The following is a 20,212-nucleotide window of genomic DNA, read 5'->3' as shown; positions in this document are numbered from 1 at the left end:
GAGCAACATCAGCGCAGTTAGACCTTGGGCTTAGCGTGTGTGTGTGTGTGTGTGTGTGTGTGTGTGTGTGTGTGTGTGTGTGTGTGTGTGTGTGTGTGTGTGTGTGTGTGTGTGTGTGTGTGTGTGTGTGTGTCCATTCACAACTCTTGCTGGCAGCAGTGACAGATTCCAAGCCAGGCGAGCGAACGTCATCGGCTGTCCGAGTGAATGAGAGTAAAAAGGGGGAAAAACTGCATCGCTGCATCCAGATGCCTTCCCTTGACTCGCTGCAGCAGAGTCCAGGGATTTGGTCTGGGACCCACGGGACCCAGAATCCACTAGACCCAGATTCCACTAGACCCAGATTCCACTGCTGGCTTTTGCGTTGGTGCTTGCCGTGTTTTTCCGGAGGTTGTCTGTCACATTTGGTGGATAATTCAGTGATGGATTAGTTATTTCCAGGTTAATTAAGTGAGACTTGGTAAAATGTCAAATTCCCTTCATTTGTTTTCCCTCACTCACCATTTTCTCAAACATTAGATGGTGATGATGTCATCAGACTAAGAAGCAGACTTGAGTTTGTGGTCCTCTACAGTGGTTGATTTGTTTCCGGCCTACTGAGGAGTCTCTTTAGAGAGTCTCTTTTTTAGACTGGACTGGCACACCCATGCAAATCTATTGACTAGTTGATTTAATCCACAGATCTGTCGATTAAACGACTTTAAATCTACCAGACGTGTTCAGGAGATTCTTGGGAAAAAGGGATTCACTGTGATAGGACTGTCAAGAAACCAGATTCAGATCGCAAAGATCCCTGAATGGATCCTGTTGTGTTTGAGATCTTGTTTTCCCCGTTGCACCTCGGAGAGAGGATGTGCTGATTGGTCCAGACACCGCAGGCCGACCGGCCGGTGACACCGAGGAGCATGAAACGAGATAACACGACATAACAGGCATGAGGTATTCCTGTGTGTGTGTGTGTGTGTGTGTGTGTGTGTGTGTGTGTGTGTGTGTGTGTGTGTGTGTGTGTGTGTGTGTGTGTGTGTGTGTGGGCTCTGAACACTGTCTTCCAGCTTCTGCTGCAGGTGGGTGGGTGTCGGGGGGGGTCACACTCCATCATGTGATGCCAAAGCGAGTCTCGGCACGCCGAGGGAAGCAGGATTCTGGTGAAATGAGCGGAGTAACCTGTTAGAATGAACACGGGTCTTTGTGTTCCCGTCCGATCCTCCTCCAGCAGTCATCATCAGGATGAATAATAGACAGAAAGCCTGGAGAGCTCCTCCCTCAGGACCCCTCTGAAAGGGAACGGGGGGGGGGCCGTGACATCATGACTTTTATTGGGTAGAGAGCCTTAATGGAGGGGAGAGTAAAACACACACATCCTGTTGCTTCCTCTGATGGGAAACACACATTTCATCTTTATCACGGCTCTCCGAGGTGATTTACTCGGACTGTTGAAGTGGGAGTTGTGGTGGTGGCGGCTTTTTGTTTTAAGAGCTGCTGCAGCACTTAACTCTGCACCCCGAAGAATTCACCGGCAGTCAGAACCGCCTGCCTGGTTACTGATAGTACCGTTAATATTAATACAGCATACGTCAGCTTTAGTGGCATCCGTCTCTTTGGTCCAGACTGAAATATGTCAGTTTGATATCAACGTTCATGAAGCATACTGACCGTCTCGCATCACTAGCAGGTTATATATTACTGTATATATATATATACATAAAGGGTCGCCCATAAAGTTGTAATAATTTGCAAATGTCTCATCTTTTATAGAACCAAACAAATGTCACCTGGTCAAAGTGATGACTGATGCATTTAAAAAGGAATAAACTGGAAACTAAATATTACAACTTTATGGGCAACCGTGTATATAAATATGAAATATGTCTGAACTATCTCAACACCTGTCGGATGGATTTTGCTCTGAAATCCATGTTTCCCGCAGGATGAACTCTAAAAACTTCAACAATACCTAAATAATCTGGATTAAATGAAACCAAAGAGCAGCGGGCCTCTCCGTCTTCCAGCAGCAGTCAGACGTTAGAAACGACTCGGCGATGCCCGTTTCTCCGCCGACATCACGCCACAAGGCGCGCTGTGATTCGAGTAGGAGTGTGACTCATTTTTTCTGGAGTGGAAAGAGAGAGAGAGAGAAAGAAGAGATCCTGCTCTCTGGCTCTTACTTTCTCTATTGTTATTGCCGCCTCTGCCCACACGTACAGTAACACGTAACTCTAGCTGGATGCAACAAGTTCACGCCTGCTCTCTCTCCGGTGGGTGACGAGTGGAGTTCTGGGGAAGCATGGGAGATAATCATCTAAAGGTGGGCTGAGTGGGATGAGGGGATGCAGAAGAAGTACTGGCAGCCCGACGGATGTTTCCTCACCGTGGCAGACACACGGGCCATCACTCGTGTTCCTGAGAGGAGCTTCCTGTCGCTCCGCGTCGGCTCTTTAATGGAACATCAAGTGAATATTTGATGCTCGTTAATCGTGGCGAGGATCGATGCTGCAGCTCCATGAAGTCTCCGGTTGGACGAGGAGCTAAATGCCCGACTCGGCACTTCCATGGTCAGACATGATGGGGCTTAGATTACATGTCATTTAAAGGGACAGTTCACCCCCAAAATACATAGTTCTCATCTTACCAATAGTGTTATTTATCAGTCTGGGTTGGATGGATGGATGGATGGATGGATGGATGAATGGATGGATGGATGGATGGATGGATGATGGATGGATAGGAAATTGCAGAGTTACAGCAGCAATTAAACGTTTAGACATTTATCCCAACAGATAAACTTCATGCAAGACAAACATGAGGTAGTTTAAAAGAATAGATAGTTATTTTATAGCTTATTTGACTATATGAATAGTCAAATAAGCCTATAAACTAATATATTACTAAATATAACTAATATACTAAATATATCCAAATACAAAATACAAAATAAATGGCCTGAAAAGTGTATATAGAGATAAGACCTCTCCCGTGTAATGTAGTGTAATGTAGTGTAAGGGAGGCCTTTAGGACTCGGCTTGTGGTTTCATGTAGGAGTTCCTACTTGAATCCGGCTCACGACAACAAACGGTTTGAGGTTTATCTGTAACCGGATCATGATTTCTGGAAAAATCTCTGTCAAATAGTAGTTTTTGTGGCGGAGAGACGACAGACGCACAAAGGGTGAACTGTCCCTTTAAGATAATAACACACACGATAAGTATTAACGAGGCTTCCACATTGTTTATATTTATAGAAGGAGGAAATAGTCACTCACATGCGTGTGAGACTGTAGTCCCACGTGGGTTATTGTAGGTTATTTATGGGACGCGATCGCCCGGGGGACTTTATGACGTGGAATATGGTGAAAGCTAATAAATCACACGGCCGGGCCCTGATCTCTCCTGGGGCTTCGCAGAATGACAGTTCTTCTGGAAGAAAAAAAGCTAAAAGGTCTAAAATGCTGAAACGGCAGCTTTCTGTCAGCGACTCGGCTCCGTCGAGGACACAACAAACACTCAAGTACCTTCACCTTTTTTTCCTTTCCAGGGATGTTGCCATAACAGGGACAAAAGAACATGGAATGTCAACACAAGACGTGGAACAAACAGTGTGTGTGTGTGTGTGTGTGTGTGTGTGTGTGTGTGTGTGTGTGTGTGTGTGTGTGTGTGTGTGTGTGTGAGGACAAAAAGGAAATGTTGAGCAGCTAGAGAGGACAGAGACAGCCTGACAATGTAATCACACACACACACACACACAGTCAATAATATCTACCCGCATGCAGCACAGAGCACCACGTGTCCCTGCGCTTTGATAAGTTTGTGTTTTCATTCGAAGCACTCTCCCCGATGTTTGGAGTTTCACTTAAAAATAAAATAATAAATAATCTGGCAGAGATTTCTGGATCACGTCGCCGTGATGTTTTTTTTATTTGAGGAGGTGAACAAACACGACGTAACGGAGCGTAGGGGAGCCTCCCATTATGTCTATAGCTCCTCTACGCTCTGGAGCTTTATGGGTGAGCAAACAAGCACGTATTACCCAGCATGCCCCTGAGGGGGCTGTGCTGCTTTGATCTGGACGGCCTGGCGTTCTTATATAATATAACCTATTGAATATATTTCTTTTTTAACCCCCTTCTTCCCATAATTTAATATAACGACAGAACTGGGAAACAGCATCCCGGACAGGAAGTCACACACACACACACACACACACACACACACACATCCCATAATCACAGTTACTCCAGCGACAACTGTCTCAGCTCAGCAGCTTCTGAGGCCGCCGACCGGTTGGACCACATCTCCGTTCGCATTAACACATCGTGCTGCTGCCCTTGGGCTCGCTGCTATTTATAGCTGCAGTGTTTACAAGGACAAAAAAAAAAAAAGACCCACACAGGCGGATTCCTTTGTTGGTTTAAAACACTGTCAAACACATGCTACACGTTAGCTTCCATGCTAACGGCAGCCACATCGTCATGGTCAAGCTTTCATTCACGTTACAGCCGATACAGCAGATTAGATACTTTTATTGTCTTTTCAGTTGATGACGTCCATTAAGTGGTTTACCATGTGACCCCCCCCCCCCCCCCCCCCCCCCCTCCTCTAGTCGAGTGTTGCCAGGTAAAAGGTGAACGTCACAGACGTTTGCTTTGCAGATGTTACGGCCCCGTTATTATCGCGATACTGAGGAATACATGGACTCGTGATAATAAGGTGGCTGGACCGCCATGACATCATGGCGGTCAGGGCCAACAAAGAGCTTCTTCCTGCTTTAGTCCCCCTCCTCCTCCTCCTCCTCCTCCTCGGGTCTGGGCAGCGCTTCCCTCGGCTTCCTGTGGCACAAAAACACACACATTTGTTAAAGCTGTTCAACTAAACCTTTCAAGATCAAAGCAGAGAAATGATGATCTGTAGGAAGGAATCAATGCAAAACGGATTTAACGTAGCCAGACTGCATTATCTCGTACAGATACATCTCATAAACTGGTATAATATATCTATTTATCTCCACATCCATGCCGGCACCGTAAACATGACATGACTTGTTGCACAAACCACAAATCTGAATTTATTTCCAAGCATCTCTATCGTCGTTATTGCATCAGATGGATATCTCGTACGTCATCGAGATGTTTCTTGCGATCGATGAAAAGTGCACGCCGTTAAGGCGTCGCTCTGCAGACGGACGTCGCCGATGCAAAACTTCTCTTTAGTTTCTTCGTCGTCTGCTTGTCGTGCATCGACGAGAACACCTGCAGCTCTGATCACAGGACCCAACAGCTGGATGCTGTTTGTGTCGTCGTCGTATTAACAGGGAGGAGATGTGTGTGTGTGTGTGTGTGTGTGTGTGTGTGTGTGTGTGTGTGTGTGTGTGCTGCAGAAATCTACTAAAACACCACCTTGTGTGGGTGTAGAGACAATGCTGCTGCTCTCTCTGGCAGCGTTGCAGATGTTGTTGTCACACATGAGCCTGATGCACAGCGAGAGAGAGAGGATGTGGCTTTCTGCTGGAGAGACAGCATCCGTGGAGGTGTTTGTAATCTCAGAGACGTGTGTGTGTGTGTGTGTGTGTGCTGCTTCATGTGAATATAACCTCACAGCTCAGATGTGTTTGTGTGGACGAGGCCTGAAGAAGTGCAGGAGGGGGTTAAATTGAGCATGTTTGGGATGCCGGTAACCCCCTGGCAGACGTCGTTCCCTCCCTGACCTTATTTCTTCGTCTTGGCTCCCCTGGAACAGGCCTTCGTGATGTCAGAGCTGCCGAGCAGAGACATAAATAAAAGGGCGGCGGCGGCGCCTCCGCGGAGCGAATGAGCCCCGTGAGCAGCGCCGTCACCGCCGCCGCATACTTCTGCCCGTGTGTAAGTGACGGACCGTGAGAGAGGAGAGTGATTACAACGAGGGGGTTTTATGGACGTTTTACAAGCTTTTTCACACTTTTGCATAGTTTTGTTAAACACAGTTGTGGTGGAGATGCACGTAAAACACTTAAGTGGAGCACTTAGTAAACCCCCCCACCCACCACCACCCCTTCAGTAACCGCACACATACATACGACAGCTGGAACGTGAACTCCTGTGAACCGATTAAAGGTCGTATTTGTTTTCAGGCACATCAGAGAAGTCACGGAGGCCGGACAGGAAGTCCCTAATATGACCGATGACTCATTAAAGCGGGATATTTTGCATGAGGTGTGGTTCAGGTCTTTGCATCCAACAGGTCTCGTCATGGAATGTATTATCTCGGGGGTCTGGGTCTGGACCTCCCACATCATCACCCTAGTTTGCTTCTTTTCAAGTAAAGTGAAGGATACACTTTTTTATTTGCTCTTATGAATATTGCAATATTTGGCACAATGAGGGCCCTTTAATTAAACGTCATCTTCAACAGAGCGGTTGGAAGAGACAAGATGATGTTGGACTACTTTGTTTCAGCGAGCCACGGCTCTATAGCGACGCCCCCCTTGTTTACATGCCCATAAAGCTGTAAACGGAGACCTCATCAGACCCTGAAACAAAAGAGGCCTGATGGGCCCCGAAGAGCCAAATGAGGTCAGCCGCCGGCTGACAGCGATGATGTCGAGGCGGTGACAGGAAAGTCCCCCAAACAAGAGTGCTGAAAAGAAGAAAAAAAAAACAAGCTGGAAAGGCGGAGCTCGTCGTCTCAGCAGCATTGTTTAGGAGTTGAAGGCCGGGTTATTACGTGACATGGCGTTGAACCTTCACAGGAAGTCTGTCATGCTGGCGGTGGCGTTCGCCCTTCTCGGCTGGCTGGAGCGCCAGCAGACGTCACTTTTTATTCCGAGGGGATGGACTTATAGCAGCGCGCAGCGTCACTGTGACTTATTAACTGTTTTCAGAGGAACAACTGGAGCTTTGAATAAGGAAGCGTGTGTTTATCGTGTTTGGACCGCAGTAATGTTGATGAGGAGCAGGTGCTGCAGTTAATGATTCTCTTAGGGGATATTTTGACTTGAGTTATTAATACGTACGTGCTGATATGGCTGTGTGTGTGTGTGTGTGTGTGTGTGTGTGTGTGTGTGTGTGTGAGTGTGTGTGTGAGTGTGTGTGTGTGTCAGCTGTGGTGAAACAGTCCTTTATCTGAAAACATACCTGCAGGTATGATAAGTTCCCACCTTCCTGTAGGTTGAGGCACCATTTGGTAAATCAGTCCTGATATTTTGCTGGAATTTAACTTGTTATTCAACATTTGCAGTGAAATAGGATAAATAACGAAGCAGGCGACTGATAGAATAAAGAGGAATAAACGAGGCCTGTTATGTTATCGCTCTAAATTCACGTATATTTCCGGGTGAAACAGGAAAGCAGGCGATGTGACGTTGGGGGGGGATTTGATTTGATTAGTTAAAAAAAGATAACGACCTCCTCTGGCTTCTCTGCTGAGCGTTGCAGATTGATGGATAGACGTCGTGATGTTATTGGTTGAAATGAGTCGGGAGCTGATGTAAGAACAGCGTCACAGTTTGTTTTCCAGGAAGAAAAATAATCAGAATCAGAAATGTAAATATGTTATCACATACAAGGAATCTCCTAGTCAAGAACATTTGAACAATTAAAAAAATGACCATAAATGAAAAAAGACGCTGTATATATGTATATATATATATATATATATATATATATATATATATATATATATATGCAGCCGTATATACACTGTATTATATGTTGGATACGATGTTTTCAGCTATTGTTGTGTAGGTGGATGTGATTTTTAAGGGGTTAAAAATGTTTTTTTTTACTATAAAACACAAATATACTTTTAAATCTCAATTTAAAATATAGAATTATTTTAAACTCAAACTAACTTAAAAAAAATCACACACGTTTTTCATCATATATTGTTAAATAAGGCCACATTTAGGCCTGGGATGTGATCTAAAAGCATTAAAAAGGGCATTTTTTTCACTTCGACTCGACTTCAGTGACATTTCTGGCATTTCAGTCCAAGTGAGCGTGTCGTGTAATTCAGTATTTGAGCTGGACGGGAACATCTGGAGCGGCGAGATGAGGCGGTGATGCAGGAGGAGTGATGGGAAAACCTGTGAAAAGCTTCCACTCGCCGGCTCCGGCGTGACGTAGCGCCTCTCGCATTCCTGCCTTATTACTTAAAGATGTCCTGCTTGTCATTGCTCCTCCTGCTCGCAGCCAATTTCCACCGCGGAGAGAGGAAATCCCTGTCAGTTCATTAAATGTATTAAATGTGACGTAAAGGCCCGGCAAGCTGGGACGGATGGAAAACAGCGAAATGAGTGGTGTTTAATAGTATAAGAGGAGGAAAAGGCCGCTTTAATGTGATGTGGATGGGAAATGTGGAGGCGGTGGAATGACGGGGGGGTTAATGGATGACTGCACGCTCCTCAAGGATGTTTGTTGGTGACGGTGTTTCTTACGTCGCTGTGGGAAAATCGGATTATTCAGAGCCGAGGAATCCAGTCTGGCAAACACACACACACACACACACACTGTTCCACTTTCACAAAAGCAACTGAGTGAGGAAGAAAGTGCAGAGAGAGATTTATGGAGGAAGTGAGACATGATCTATGAATTATATATACACTCTGAGACGATGATTTCATTCAAGGGGAGAGCCCATATAAAACACCCTCTCTCCCCCCTCCCTCCCCCTCTCTCTCATCCCTTTTAGCCATTAAGGCTTTCATTGCCTCCTCGCTGATGAAAACTCACTTTGACAACTTTATGAACTTCTTCCGTTCTGTTCTCTTGCAGGTGGAGGAGGAAAGCGAAAAGGGAGGAGCAAAAAATGGAAGGAGATCCTTCGCTTCCCCCACATCAGTCAGTGCAGCGAGCAGGGAGACGACGTCGGTACGTGGGCGGTTTTCTGTGCGTTTACATGAAAAAAGTTGTATTCTAAAGTGTGTTTTTTATTGTTTCTTATTAAGAAGAAGACGAGAGGGACTACGTCAGCATCTGTGAGAAACAGCCAATCGGACGGCTCCTCTTCCGTCTTTACTGTGAGACCAGACCCAAACTGCAACGATGCATCCAGCTACTGGACGCGATGGTACACACACACACACACACACACACACACACACACACACACACACACACACACACACACACACACACAATGAGATGAGTGGGCATCTTTTAACCAGAAGTTTGCAATTACAAATTGTGGAATATCCCCCCCCCAGTCAATAATCAACTTTTTGTTGTTCTCTCTCTTAATAATAACCTGCAATCAAAGCAGTCAACCCCTGATGGACGGCTCACTAACTCTGGCTCTAAGTGGGACCAGCAGACCCCGTGTGGGTTTTGGAGTCCTCCAGTAGCTGAGGGGGGGCTCTGATAAGAGATTGGATCCCAAAAAAATACCCAAAAACACAAGAGCAGAAAGTGTGAGGAACGGATTAAACCTGCATCATCTCCAAAAGTCATGGTCACGCCACATTACACACCAGACCACATTATTCCAAGTGCATTGTATAACGGGATGCCTGCCGCGCATGGCAACCGTAACCAAAAGGGGGAGGGGCTTAGCAAATGGTCAATTCCTCCGATTGAGTCTTCACTTTCATTACCATTAACCTGCAAACACCCTTGATGCCGGGTCGTGCCCCCAGAAGAGACAATCACACTGAGTAGTGATTATTCAACCATCCAGACCCCCCCCCCCCCCCCCTCTCTCTCTCTCTCTCTCTCTCTCTCTCTCTCTCTCTCTCTCTCTCTCTCTCTCTCTCTCTCTTTCTAGTCTAGACAGAATAGTTCCCACATGACACATTTAATTCTTTATCTATAGCCCAGAATATCTTTTGCGGGCATGTGACGGGGCAGAAAGGACAGCATTGTTTCCCATACCTCCCCCTTCAGCCTGGGGGGGGTCACTTACAGGCAACACATGCTGGCGCTAATTCAGAAATCCATGTGACGAACTCTTGATGCCACGCGTTGCCGACTAGCTGTAGACCAGGATCCAGGGTGATTACCAGCATGCTGGTGCCTGATTAAATAAATAACATGTGATTCCCACGCAGTTATGATGTTCATTAGGAATTAATTATGTAATCTGGTTATTGTGCATCTCCAAAACCTGTAGAAAACAACGTGTATACGTTTATTATTCAGATACACAGGAACATATTGTGTGTGTGCATCTGGAAACAGATAAATCTGTATGTTAAGGCTCCAAAAGTCTGTGTGGAAAAAAGTAAAATAGTATAAATCCTTCCATTATACTGAATGATATTGTTTTTCCACTTGGAAACAGAGAGATATCTGTAATATAAGTGACCTATATATGCGAGCTGCACCACGTTGTTTTCAGATATTTACCCCGGAGGGCAATAAATACATCTGATCATGTTACTCACGGGGTAGTCATCCCTTTTTAAAAAACATTTTTTTTTTATATATCAGATCCTTCATAACAGAGGAGTCGCCCCCTGATGGCCAGCAGAGAGAATGCAAGTTTAAGGCACTACAGCGTTGGCTTCACTTTTCAGACCCGGAGGTTGCCGGCTGCCATGGAGAACATGTGGTTGTGTGTGTGTGTGTGTGTGTGTGTGTGTGTGTGTGTGTGTGTGTGTGTGTGTGTGTGTGTGTGTGTGTGTGTGTTTGTGCAACAGAGAAAGGAATGTTCTCGCGGGTTCCAGTGGTTTCTTTTACATCATGAGAAGATATGTGTGCGTGTGTGTGTGTGTGTGTGTGTGTGTGTGTGTGTGTGTGTGTGTGTGTGTGTTGCCTCGGCTTCCAAAAGGCTAAAGGGGCGTCTCCTTTTCCCCTTGGCTGACCCCCCCCCTCCGGCAAAGGGTGGGAGTCAGACAGCTCGTTTACTCTGTGTGTGTGTGTGTGTGTGTGTGTGTGTGTGTGTGTGTGTGTGTGTGTGTGTGTTTGAGTGTGTGTGTGTGTGTGTGTGTGTGTGTGTGTGTGTGTGTGTGTGTGTGTGTGTGTGTGTGTGTGTGTGAGATAACAAAACCTCTCTTATTCAACACTTGGCAGCAATCACAATTGCTCTTTGCCAATATCTCTCTTTCTCTTTCAGTCATACTTCTAAATATATGTATATGTACATTATAAATATATAGTATATATATTTATAATGTATATGTTTAATATAAAGTATATATATTTATAATGTATATGCCCTATTTATTTATTTCTGGACTTCCTTCGGCCTTTTTCCAAAGTGTCAGTGACACCGCGGCTTTTTAAAGCCTGTTTTTTCCTTAAGCTCAAGGCTTATGTGTGTGTGTGTGTGTGTGTGTGTGTGTGTGTGTGTTTTGTAGTGGAAAGCTGGTGACGCTGGTGTGACACACTGTGACACTCCAGGACCTCAAGGAATCCCGCCGTGTTTACTGTGTGGTTGCCAGGCAACGCAGGACCATGTTGGAGAAGAAGGAAAAAAAGCCTCCAATAGAAAGAGTTGGGCCAGCGTGCAGCACAGACGCCATGCTGCCTTTTCCTTTTTTTTTTTTTAGGAGTGAAGTGATGAAATGCGTCAGAGACGTCGTGGTTGAGTCCAATATGTCCGACGTCGTGGCGTCCTGTTTGTGTCGACAGCCTCGTGTGTTGAAACACGGAGCCAAGGGTAGCATATGTTTATGTGAGAGTGACACACAGCGTGACGGTGTGTGTGTGTGTGTGTGTGTGTGTGTGTGTGTGTGTGTGTGTGTGTGTTTCCTCGTCACCACCAGACAGCAGCGACTCTGACAAATTCAACATTTTCTGTTTCTTTGCATTTTTGTTTTTTTTCTCAGTTTCTCCGAAAGCAGAGAAAAGATTCATCATCATTACATTCAAGTCACACTTATACATTTTCACTTTTATGTGAATAACACAAATAAATCAAACGTTCTCATGACTCAGCATTTGTAAAGTTGTAACTATGGTAACATTCATGTAAAACAGTCTCTCAGTATCCTGAATGAAGCTCAACTTTTCATCCATTCATCAATTTAGCAGTTACACATTTTTATTTGAGTCATTAATACATTATTCTCATTTCTGTCTGCAGTTAGAACATGTTGGTAAATTATTCCTAAATTCACTTTTAGATGTGCTGCAGAGGTCCACTGATCAATGACCTAAAAAAATATAAAAGTGTCATATCAGAGGGGGATATTTCACAACCTGGCAACCCCAGAAGACATCCTCGTTTTAATATTTCCGTATCTGATCTATAAAACATTAGTACATTATTTATTAACCGTCACTCGTGGTTAATAAATCTTTATAATAAAAAGGGGACCCACAGATAAATCACCACCATGCATGAGGGTGTTGACGTATATTCAGCGCTCTTTAATTCCATCTGTTGACATTGATCATATCAAGCTGCACAAACAGGATATTGTTAATGCTGTGATGTATTGTGTTATGCAGGAAGACTACGAGGTGACACCGGATGAAAAAAGAAAAAGCAGAGGCGACCAGATCATCAAGACGTTTCTCTCAACACAAGTAAGTTTCTTTCAAAATCATTTTTATTGCAAATTAAATGAGCAAAAAGAGCAACGTGTCCCCTCCTGGCCGCCGCGGTGGCGTGTGTGTAATAAAAAGTAACGTGTCGGTGTATGTGTGCGTGTGTCACTGTGTGTGTTTACATGTGTTGATGTAGTCGCCGCAGCGTGTCGACATAGCAGAGGTGTTTGCAGACCAGTGCAGAGAGAACCTGGAGCTCAGTCCATGTAAGGAGATCTTCAGCAGCTGCAGCACGTGAGTCGGCCTTTTTACTTCCCCCTCACCTGTCTGCTGGACTCTCACCTGTCTGCTGGACCCTCACCTGTCTGCTGGACTCTCACCTGTTTAATGATATGCATGTATTTATGTATGCAGCAGATATGCATGGTGTTCTCAGCTGTCTCCGTCTCCTTGTGGCTCCAGGGCCGTCCACGACTACCTGAGTGGAGCTCCGTACTCGGACTACCAGAACAGCATGTACTTTGACCGATACCTGCAGTGGAAGATGCTGGAGAGGTACGCAAATGAGCTCATAATAATTAAGTTTACATATTATAAAATACACTGATATACAATCTGATACAGTTCAATCCAGCAGCCATAAATTCTACCTGGACAGAGTTAACGATATTATTAAAGGTTTTATTACCGAAGGTTGAGTTTAACTACATTATAATGAGATGTCTCTAATATTCTGTCCTCAGTATAACGCAGTCCAGTACAAGACAAGGCTTCAAAACCATAGTCCACAAACCAACGGGTGACGTCACCATGAAGATGTCCATCTTTACATAAAGGCTCTGATTCTTAACTTCAGAGCTTTGTGGCTCTGAGAAGCACATAAACGACATTTTGCGTACTTTAAAGGTCAATAACATTCAACCAGAGATCAGATATGTTAGTTAATTAAAAAACTAAATGAAAATGGTAAAAAAATACTCCATTTATTGTCACTTAAATAAAAAATACACAGATATATGAGCTATATGTAAATTAAGTGTGATAATGTATAATGTGATCCTGTCCCTCCTCAAACTTTTTTGTTGTTGTTGTTTTCATATTTGTACTTTTGAACGTATTTTATGTCACATAAATATTGTACTTTGTAGTTGAGGAAATTAAAAATCAAATCAAAATACATAAATATTATCACCATAACTATAGCTGTCAAATAGAAGTAATGGAGAAGGAATATATATACTTTATAAGTAGAATAAAATGAGTAAAGTCAAGTCAAATACGTTTGAAATGGTTTAATAAAGTGAGGGTTCAAACACATGAGATATCTGCCAGATGTGATTGAATTTAAAACTAAACAAAGAAAGTTGACTTGGGGTGGAGGAGTGCGTTTCCCTTCAGAGGCTCCTCCAGGAGCCCGATGCGTCCTGACAGGAAGATGTTTTATGCAGAGTGCATATCAAAGGCGTCTGGAAGTAAACAGCAGGCTTTTAGAGCCGATCGTATCCGCGTCTGGAAAGTGAAACGTCGTACTCGAGGGCCTCAGAGGGCTGATAACGTCTCCGTCCTGATCCATACTCTACCAGCGTCTATTAAAGTGGCAGTATGTAGGATCTGAGATGCGTTGCTTCTAGCGGCCTCTCTGGCGGTAGATGGAACTGCAGGCGAGCCTCTGGGACTTTCCCTCACCCAACAGTGTGGACTGTCTCTCATCTGCGTGATGCCTTCAACTTAAAAGACAATTAAATGGATGAAAATGTTACAGACTGCCACTTTAATGGGTTTTTGTTGTTGTTGTCTGTGTTCTGTCAGGCAACCGATCACTAAAGACACGTTCAGGCAGTACCGGGTTCTGGGGAAGGGCGGGTTCGGAGAGGTGTGCGCCTGCCAGGTGAGGGCGACGGGGAAGATGTACGCCTGCAAGAAGCTGGAGAAGAAGAGGATCAAGAAGAGGAAGGGGGAGTCCATGGCGCTCAACGAGAAGCAGATTTTAGAGAAGGTCAACAGTAGATTTGTTGTGAGTACAAATGAAGAAGAAACGCTCCCCGTTGCTTTGTGTAAACAACAGATTAAGAACTGTTGCACCAAAAACAACTTTTTATTTTATTTTTAAATAAATGAGCAGAAAAACAGAAATAATGCTTGTGGATCCAAAAGCAGATTTCTGTTTTTCTAGGGTGTCCAAGCACATTTTATTTTATTTTATTAGACATTTTATGGAGGTTGCAAAAACATATTTTTTTCATCTGATAAATATGAGTCTAAATAAACTCAGGATGATGCTGAAATGCTGATTTATGTTTTCATAGGAACTCTCTTTTTACCCGTCTCCCTAAATAAACGCTGCAGTCTGGATTATGAGCAGCACAAAAAGCATCTTTCAGAATTGATCTTTAAGTCCATTTTAATTCTCTAAAAAGCTTTACATAATCTGGCACCTTCATCAGTGAATGACTTTCATTCTATGTCCCAACAAGAACGCCGGCCTTTTAAAAGCCCCTAAGGCGTCCCACAGGGAACCTGCTGAGGCTACTTTCTGTTTTTAACAAAACTCCCTTGGAATTTTTAGAAAATAAATCAAATCTTATCTTTTTAATGTGGCTTTTTAACTCTAACTTAATTGTCAAGGTATCATCGTTCATGTCTTGTTGTGCTGAGATAAATGATTGCTGTTTTTAACACTTTCTTCTCGTCCTCCAGGTGAGCTTGGCGTACGCCTACGAGACCAAAGACGCTCTGTGTCTGGTGCTGACCCTCATGAACGGCGGAGACCTGAAGTTCCACACCTACAACATGGGCACGCCGGGCTTTGAGAAGGACCGGGTCCAGTTCTATGCCGCCCAGATCTGCTGTGGACTGGAGCACCTGCACCGGGAGTCCATCGTCTACAGGTGAGACGGCTCACATCCGAGCTGCATCTCCATTCTCGTATTTCATGTTAATGCTTACATTCTGCTCTGCTTGAACACATTTTGCAGAGATTTGAAACCAGAGAACATCCTGTTAGATGACAACGGTGAGTTTCGGCTCATATTACTGATTATTGCATTGCAATTTCGAGCCACATAATCCTCGTGAACTTTGAATGAATGACATCGTGCTGTCGTGCTGCAGGTCACATCCGTATTTCCGACCTGGGGCTGGCCATCAAAGTGCCTGACGGAGAGCTGATCAGAGGCCGGGTCGGGACGGTGGGCTACATGGGTGAGAAAAACACACCCTAACCCACATTTCCACAACGTTTAATTAACCTGAACAATTACCGACGTCCCGCTTCCCCTCCCTGTGCAGCTCCGGAGGTGATTCACAACGAGAAGTACGCCATGAGCCCTGATTGGTGGGGGCTGGGCTGCCTCGTCTACGAGATGACCGCCGGGCGATCGCCCTTCCGCGCCCGCAAAGAACGGGTGAAGCGTGAGGAGGTGGAGCGGCGGGTGCAGGAGGAGGAGGAGGAGTACAACGACAAGTTTACAGAGGACACCAAGGCCATCTGTAGAATGGTGAGGCGCTGACGGGAAAGACGTTACGATTGATGGTTGATTCATTTTTTTAAGTATTATTCATTCATAAGTGACAAAACAAGAATTTACAAAAAAGAGAACAAAATAAAAAAGATTGTAGAAGTATTTGCACACAAAAAAACAGAGAGGAGGAAAACAAACATAATCAAGAAGCCATATTTTATTCTAAAAAACAAAGATCCATGCTTCTGCTCACCACAGCTGATGACCAAAGACCCGAAGCAGCGGCTCGGGTGCCAAGCGGACGGAGCGGCGGGCGTCAAGGCTCACCCGTTCTTCAAGAACATCAACCTCAAGAGGCTGGAGGCCGGAATCGTGGAGCCTCCCTTCGTGCCCGATGTGAGTGATGTACATCACACCAAAGACTCTGCTTTTCTCTATATTTAGCCAAAGTCCTTATATGGTGCAAAAACGGACCAAAACAAACAAAGTTAAATTCCTGGATTATAAAACGATGTGTTTAGATGAACTCCTGTTTTCCTCCTCTGTGGTCGTTGCCCTCTCCCAGCCTCGGGCAGTGTACTGTAAGGACGTCCTGGACATAGAGCAGTTCTCCACAGTCAAGGGAGTCAATCTGGACCAAACCGACAACGACTTCTACTCCAAATTTGCAACCGGCAGTGTTTCCATCCCGTGGCAGAATGAGGTAAGTGTGTGTGTGCACTTAATATGACACCTTTTTTTAAACGCTCATTGCTAGTTTGCGTAACTGCTGGAGGAACTTTCCCCCCCAAACAAAGTTCACCACGTTTTTTTTCTTTCTCCCCTTTCTCATTCAAGATGATAGAAACGGAGTGTTTCAGAGATTTGAATGTGTTTGGGCCTCAAGGGACGAGACCTCCAGATCTGGACTGGAATCAGCCTCCGGAGCCGCCCAGACGCAGCCTGCTGGACAGGATCTTCAGGAGGCATGTGAGTGGACTCACACACACACACACACACACACACACACACACACGGATAAATGCATGCAAACTAACACACAAATCTATCTCCCTCTCTCTCTGCAGCACCCAGAGGTGTCTATTTCCCACAGCCGTGTGCAGTCTTCCAGTGTAAACTCTGTGGACTCCATGTCCAACTCTGCCCCCTAGTGGGGAACGGTGGCCGTGTGGGGGAGCCTCACAACACAAAACACACACACACACACACACACACACATGCACACACAAAGGGAAGGAGCTCTGAGGGTCTTCCCCGCTGCTGATTGGTCCACAGCCATGGGGCCGGAGCAAGCAGGCCTAAATGGTCAGCCCGTGGGTGGGGGAGGGAGGGGGGATTGGTTAACGTAGTGGGGATTGGTCAACGTTGCATAAGACGTTTGGGAAATATTGGGACAAAAGCTGACTTACCCTCAGGACTGTTGGACGAGAGAACAGAGCCACTGACGCTGATGATGGAAACACATAGAAAACTCACATTCAGGGGATCCACTGTATAATAAAGACCACCACAGGGAATAGAAGATGGGGTCTTGGTGAATTTTTTTTTTTCCAGAAACAAAGGAATTTCTTTTTCCACTCATTTCCAGTCCTTTTGAACTTTCCGGCCCGTGTCCTTCTCTACTTCTTCTCTACGTTTCCCACCTTCCCGTTATCGTACCTCAGATCACTCCGAAACATTCATCACCTCAACAACCTCAACACATAATGTACATTGCCTTTTTTTTTCTTTTTTGCGTACACTCAGGCCAAAGATTTACAGTTTCTTTTTTTTTTCCTGTGATATACCGTCATCATGTTGATTTGTCGGCCCGTCGTTTTAGAACCCGAAGTGCGAGATCGCAGTTTTAATTCACTTTCTCCCTAAAAATACGAGCCTGCAGACATATCATATCGCTTAATGACATACGTTATACACGCATACACGGGTCAGATGAGACGTGAGAATCCTGTTGTTTTCATCGCATGGACAAGTGTAAGTATGGACAGCTGTAACTCCTCCCCTTTTTTTCGCTTCTGCATACCTCATTCCACCGATGTTACCGTCGTATACCGTACAACACGCAGACGTCTCCCTCGGTTTACAGTGTCACTTTATATTTGACATTATGTGGAAACAAATTAATATGCTGTACAGAAACAGAAATCTTGACATTTTGTTGTCTTTTTTTTTTTTTTTTTTTTTTTGCTCAATGTTTCTGCACAGTCCCGCCCCCTAGTGGTTGTGGAGAGGAACACATGCACTCAGCCCCAACTTCCACGTTGCACACTTAAAAAAAAAGATGTCATGCTGTTTCTTCACCATGTGGACAAATGTTTTTACCTCTGATCATAAAGGCACATTATTGTATTGATATTGTCACACACTTGTTTTCTACAATCTAAAGTGTACTTGCTCTCCCTATGCCTTTTAGTTGTTGTTTTACATTTCAAAGATGTTGCTGCATCGCCGTTCTTCGAAATGCCTCAAAAATCCCAACGGCCTTCCTCTTTGTTTGTTTTTTCGCGCTCCAACTGCAATCGAAACACACGTGAAATGTTTTATTTTGTAACCTGTCCCAAGTTCAGAGGAGAGGAGGATCCCCGGAGGATCCCCGGAGGATCACCACAAAACACACCACACAAAAGAAGTGTCCTTCTCGGAGCAGCGCAGCCAATCAGAAGAGAGAGAGAGAGAGAGAGCGTTCTCCCGCTCGTTTTCAGAATGTGGTATTTAGTAAAAACTGATTTTAAATCGTTCCTTACAGATCTCAAGTAAGCCTGTGTGTGTTTTTTTGTGTTTTTTCTTTCCTCTGCGTACTTGATATGAAGAAACAGAGAATCTGAATCAGACTGAAGTGCCTCCTTGTTAGCATGATCTCCCCACATCAGCACTTTGTTAATCCGCTCGAGACCGTCATGTTCTGTTTGTTTCCCCGGGGACGTGTCATGAAAAACACGCACAGTTCTGTTGGAAGGAAGGAGGGAAGGAAGGAGGGAAGGAAGGAAGGAAGGAAGAAAGGAAGGAAGGAAGGAAGGAAGGAAGGAAGGAGGGAAGGAAGGAAGGAAGGAAGGAGGGAAGGAAGGAATTCTCCTTCTTAAACAGGATGTACAGCAAAGTGCTGAGTGCATGTGAAACCCACTGTGTCCTCCAAGTCCCAATAAACTCTGTGCTATAGTTTGAGTACTCTGCAGTTCAGCCGTCTCTTTATTTCCCTGCCTCCTCCACGTGAACACATTTCCTTATTCTCATTCAAATGTTTTATTTTCCTACCATTTTGTTATAGATCATGCACACGAAAAAGCAAATATCAGGGTTGCAGGATAACTATTTTAAAACATCACAATCATTTCCCTCTAAATAAAGAGATATTATGAGTCAGGAATACAAATATATTTACAGAACATATTGTTGTTTCAAAAAATTTAACATAATTATGGAAATTATTTTTCTTTCAATTTTTTTAATTCAAACATGTCAAACTGAATACAGAAAGTGTCATACAGAAAACAAAATATTACACAACTAGAAAGCATAGAGATATATGAATAACATTTTTACATGACCTAAAAGGAGCAGGAAGAAGTCAACATTTATTTAATACCAACCCTCCTCCATAATACATATCCTCTGTCATAAGTATATTTTATTTTATGTTTAGTGAATTCTTTATCATTAGATAGTTTTTTGTTGTTTTTTTAACTTTACTTAACATGTATCTTACAAGTTTTTTGTCATGTATTCCTATCAGATATATATAGTTTCTTGCATATTCATTTAATTTGACCAAAAGAAATATAAACGTATTGAGATATTTTAGTATCCAAACTATAAATTAAATCAGAATTATTACTATTTTACAGTTTTTGGTCAGTTATTCTGGTCTGTAGAGATCCCCGGGTGAGAGAAAGCCGATATTAGAGATATGCAGTTTGAATTTAAAGACATTTACAATGTTTTTACCATTGAATCCCCACTTTGTGTTACTATCCCTCCCACTAAACACCATCTGTGGAGGAACAATACCACCAATGAGTTTTCTTTCCACATATTGTCTCCAGATATACACAAATTAACCGAATAGCTTTACATGAATACTGCAAGAGGACAATACTTGGATTACTTCATGCACGCATGGATCGTGTTTCTTGGCCAGTGCATCAGATTGCAAATAAAATCCCTGACTCAGGTGGAATGAAATGTGATGATAAAACAAAAAAGGTGCATCTGATTCTGCTGTCTGAAACCAGAGGAGTTGATATTTACACAATTTCACTCCCGCCAAAACCAAAACCCTTACAGTACAGAATAAAAAGATTGTTTACACTGTAAATATGAGTAAAAAAAAGATTTGCATTGCACCTAACCCCAACCC

At 44.0% G+C, this 20,212-nt stretch overlaps 1 protein-coding gene across 3 annotated transcripts in view; it reads left to right on the top strand.

The window, feature by feature from the left end:
• grk5l (G protein-coupled receptor kinase 5 like) overlaps window positions 1–19,023 on the top strand; it is a 23,529-nt gene extending 4,506 nt beyond the window's left edge. Inside the window, exons 2-16 of one of the 3 annotated variants that reach the window (XM_084024981.1) lie at window positions 8,741–8,836; window positions 8,917–9,035; window positions 12,359–12,436; window positions 12,594–12,691; window positions 12,860–12,952; window positions 14,207–14,411; window positions 15,095–15,285; window positions 15,373–15,410; window positions 15,509–15,598; window positions 15,686–15,894; window positions 16,117–16,254; window positions 16,424–16,561; window positions 16,696–16,827; window positions 16,926–18,806; window positions 18,875–19,023. In XM_084024981.1, the coding sequence (XP_083881107.1) occupies window positions 8,741–8,836; window positions 8,917–9,035; window positions 12,359–12,436; window positions 12,594–12,691; window positions 12,860–12,952; window positions 14,207–14,411; window positions 15,095–15,285; window positions 15,373–15,410; window positions 15,509–15,598; window positions 15,686–15,894; window positions 16,117–16,254; window positions 16,424–16,561; window positions 16,696–16,827; window positions 16,926–17,009 (1,709 nt within the window). In that variant the 3' untranslated portion in view covers window positions 17,010–18,806; window positions 18,875–19,023. Of the gene's footprint in view, window positions 1–8,740; window positions 8,837–8,913; window positions 9,036–12,358; window positions 12,437–12,593; window positions 12,692–12,859; window positions 12,953–14,206; window positions 14,412–15,094; window positions 15,286–15,372; window positions 15,411–15,508; window positions 15,599–15,685; window positions 15,895–16,116; window positions 16,255–16,423; window positions 16,562–16,695; window positions 16,828–16,925; window positions 18,807–18,862 lie in introns of all 3 variants that reach the window. The other 2 variants (XM_084024979.1, XM_084024980.1) reach the window with 2 other exon arrangements.
• Window positions 19,024–20,212: the final 1,189 nt, after the last annotated feature.

The sequence above is a fragment of the Eutrigla gurnardus genome (assembly GCF_963514095.1).
Source record: "Eutrigla gurnardus genome assembly, chromosome: 13".
NCBI classification, from domain to species: domain Eukaryota; kingdom Metazoa; phylum Chordata; class Actinopteri; order Perciformes; family Triglidae; genus Eutrigla; species Eutrigla gurnardus.
The sequence above is the reverse complement of the archived record's forward strand: the minus strand, read 5'-3'. Positions and strand labels throughout refer to the sequence as shown.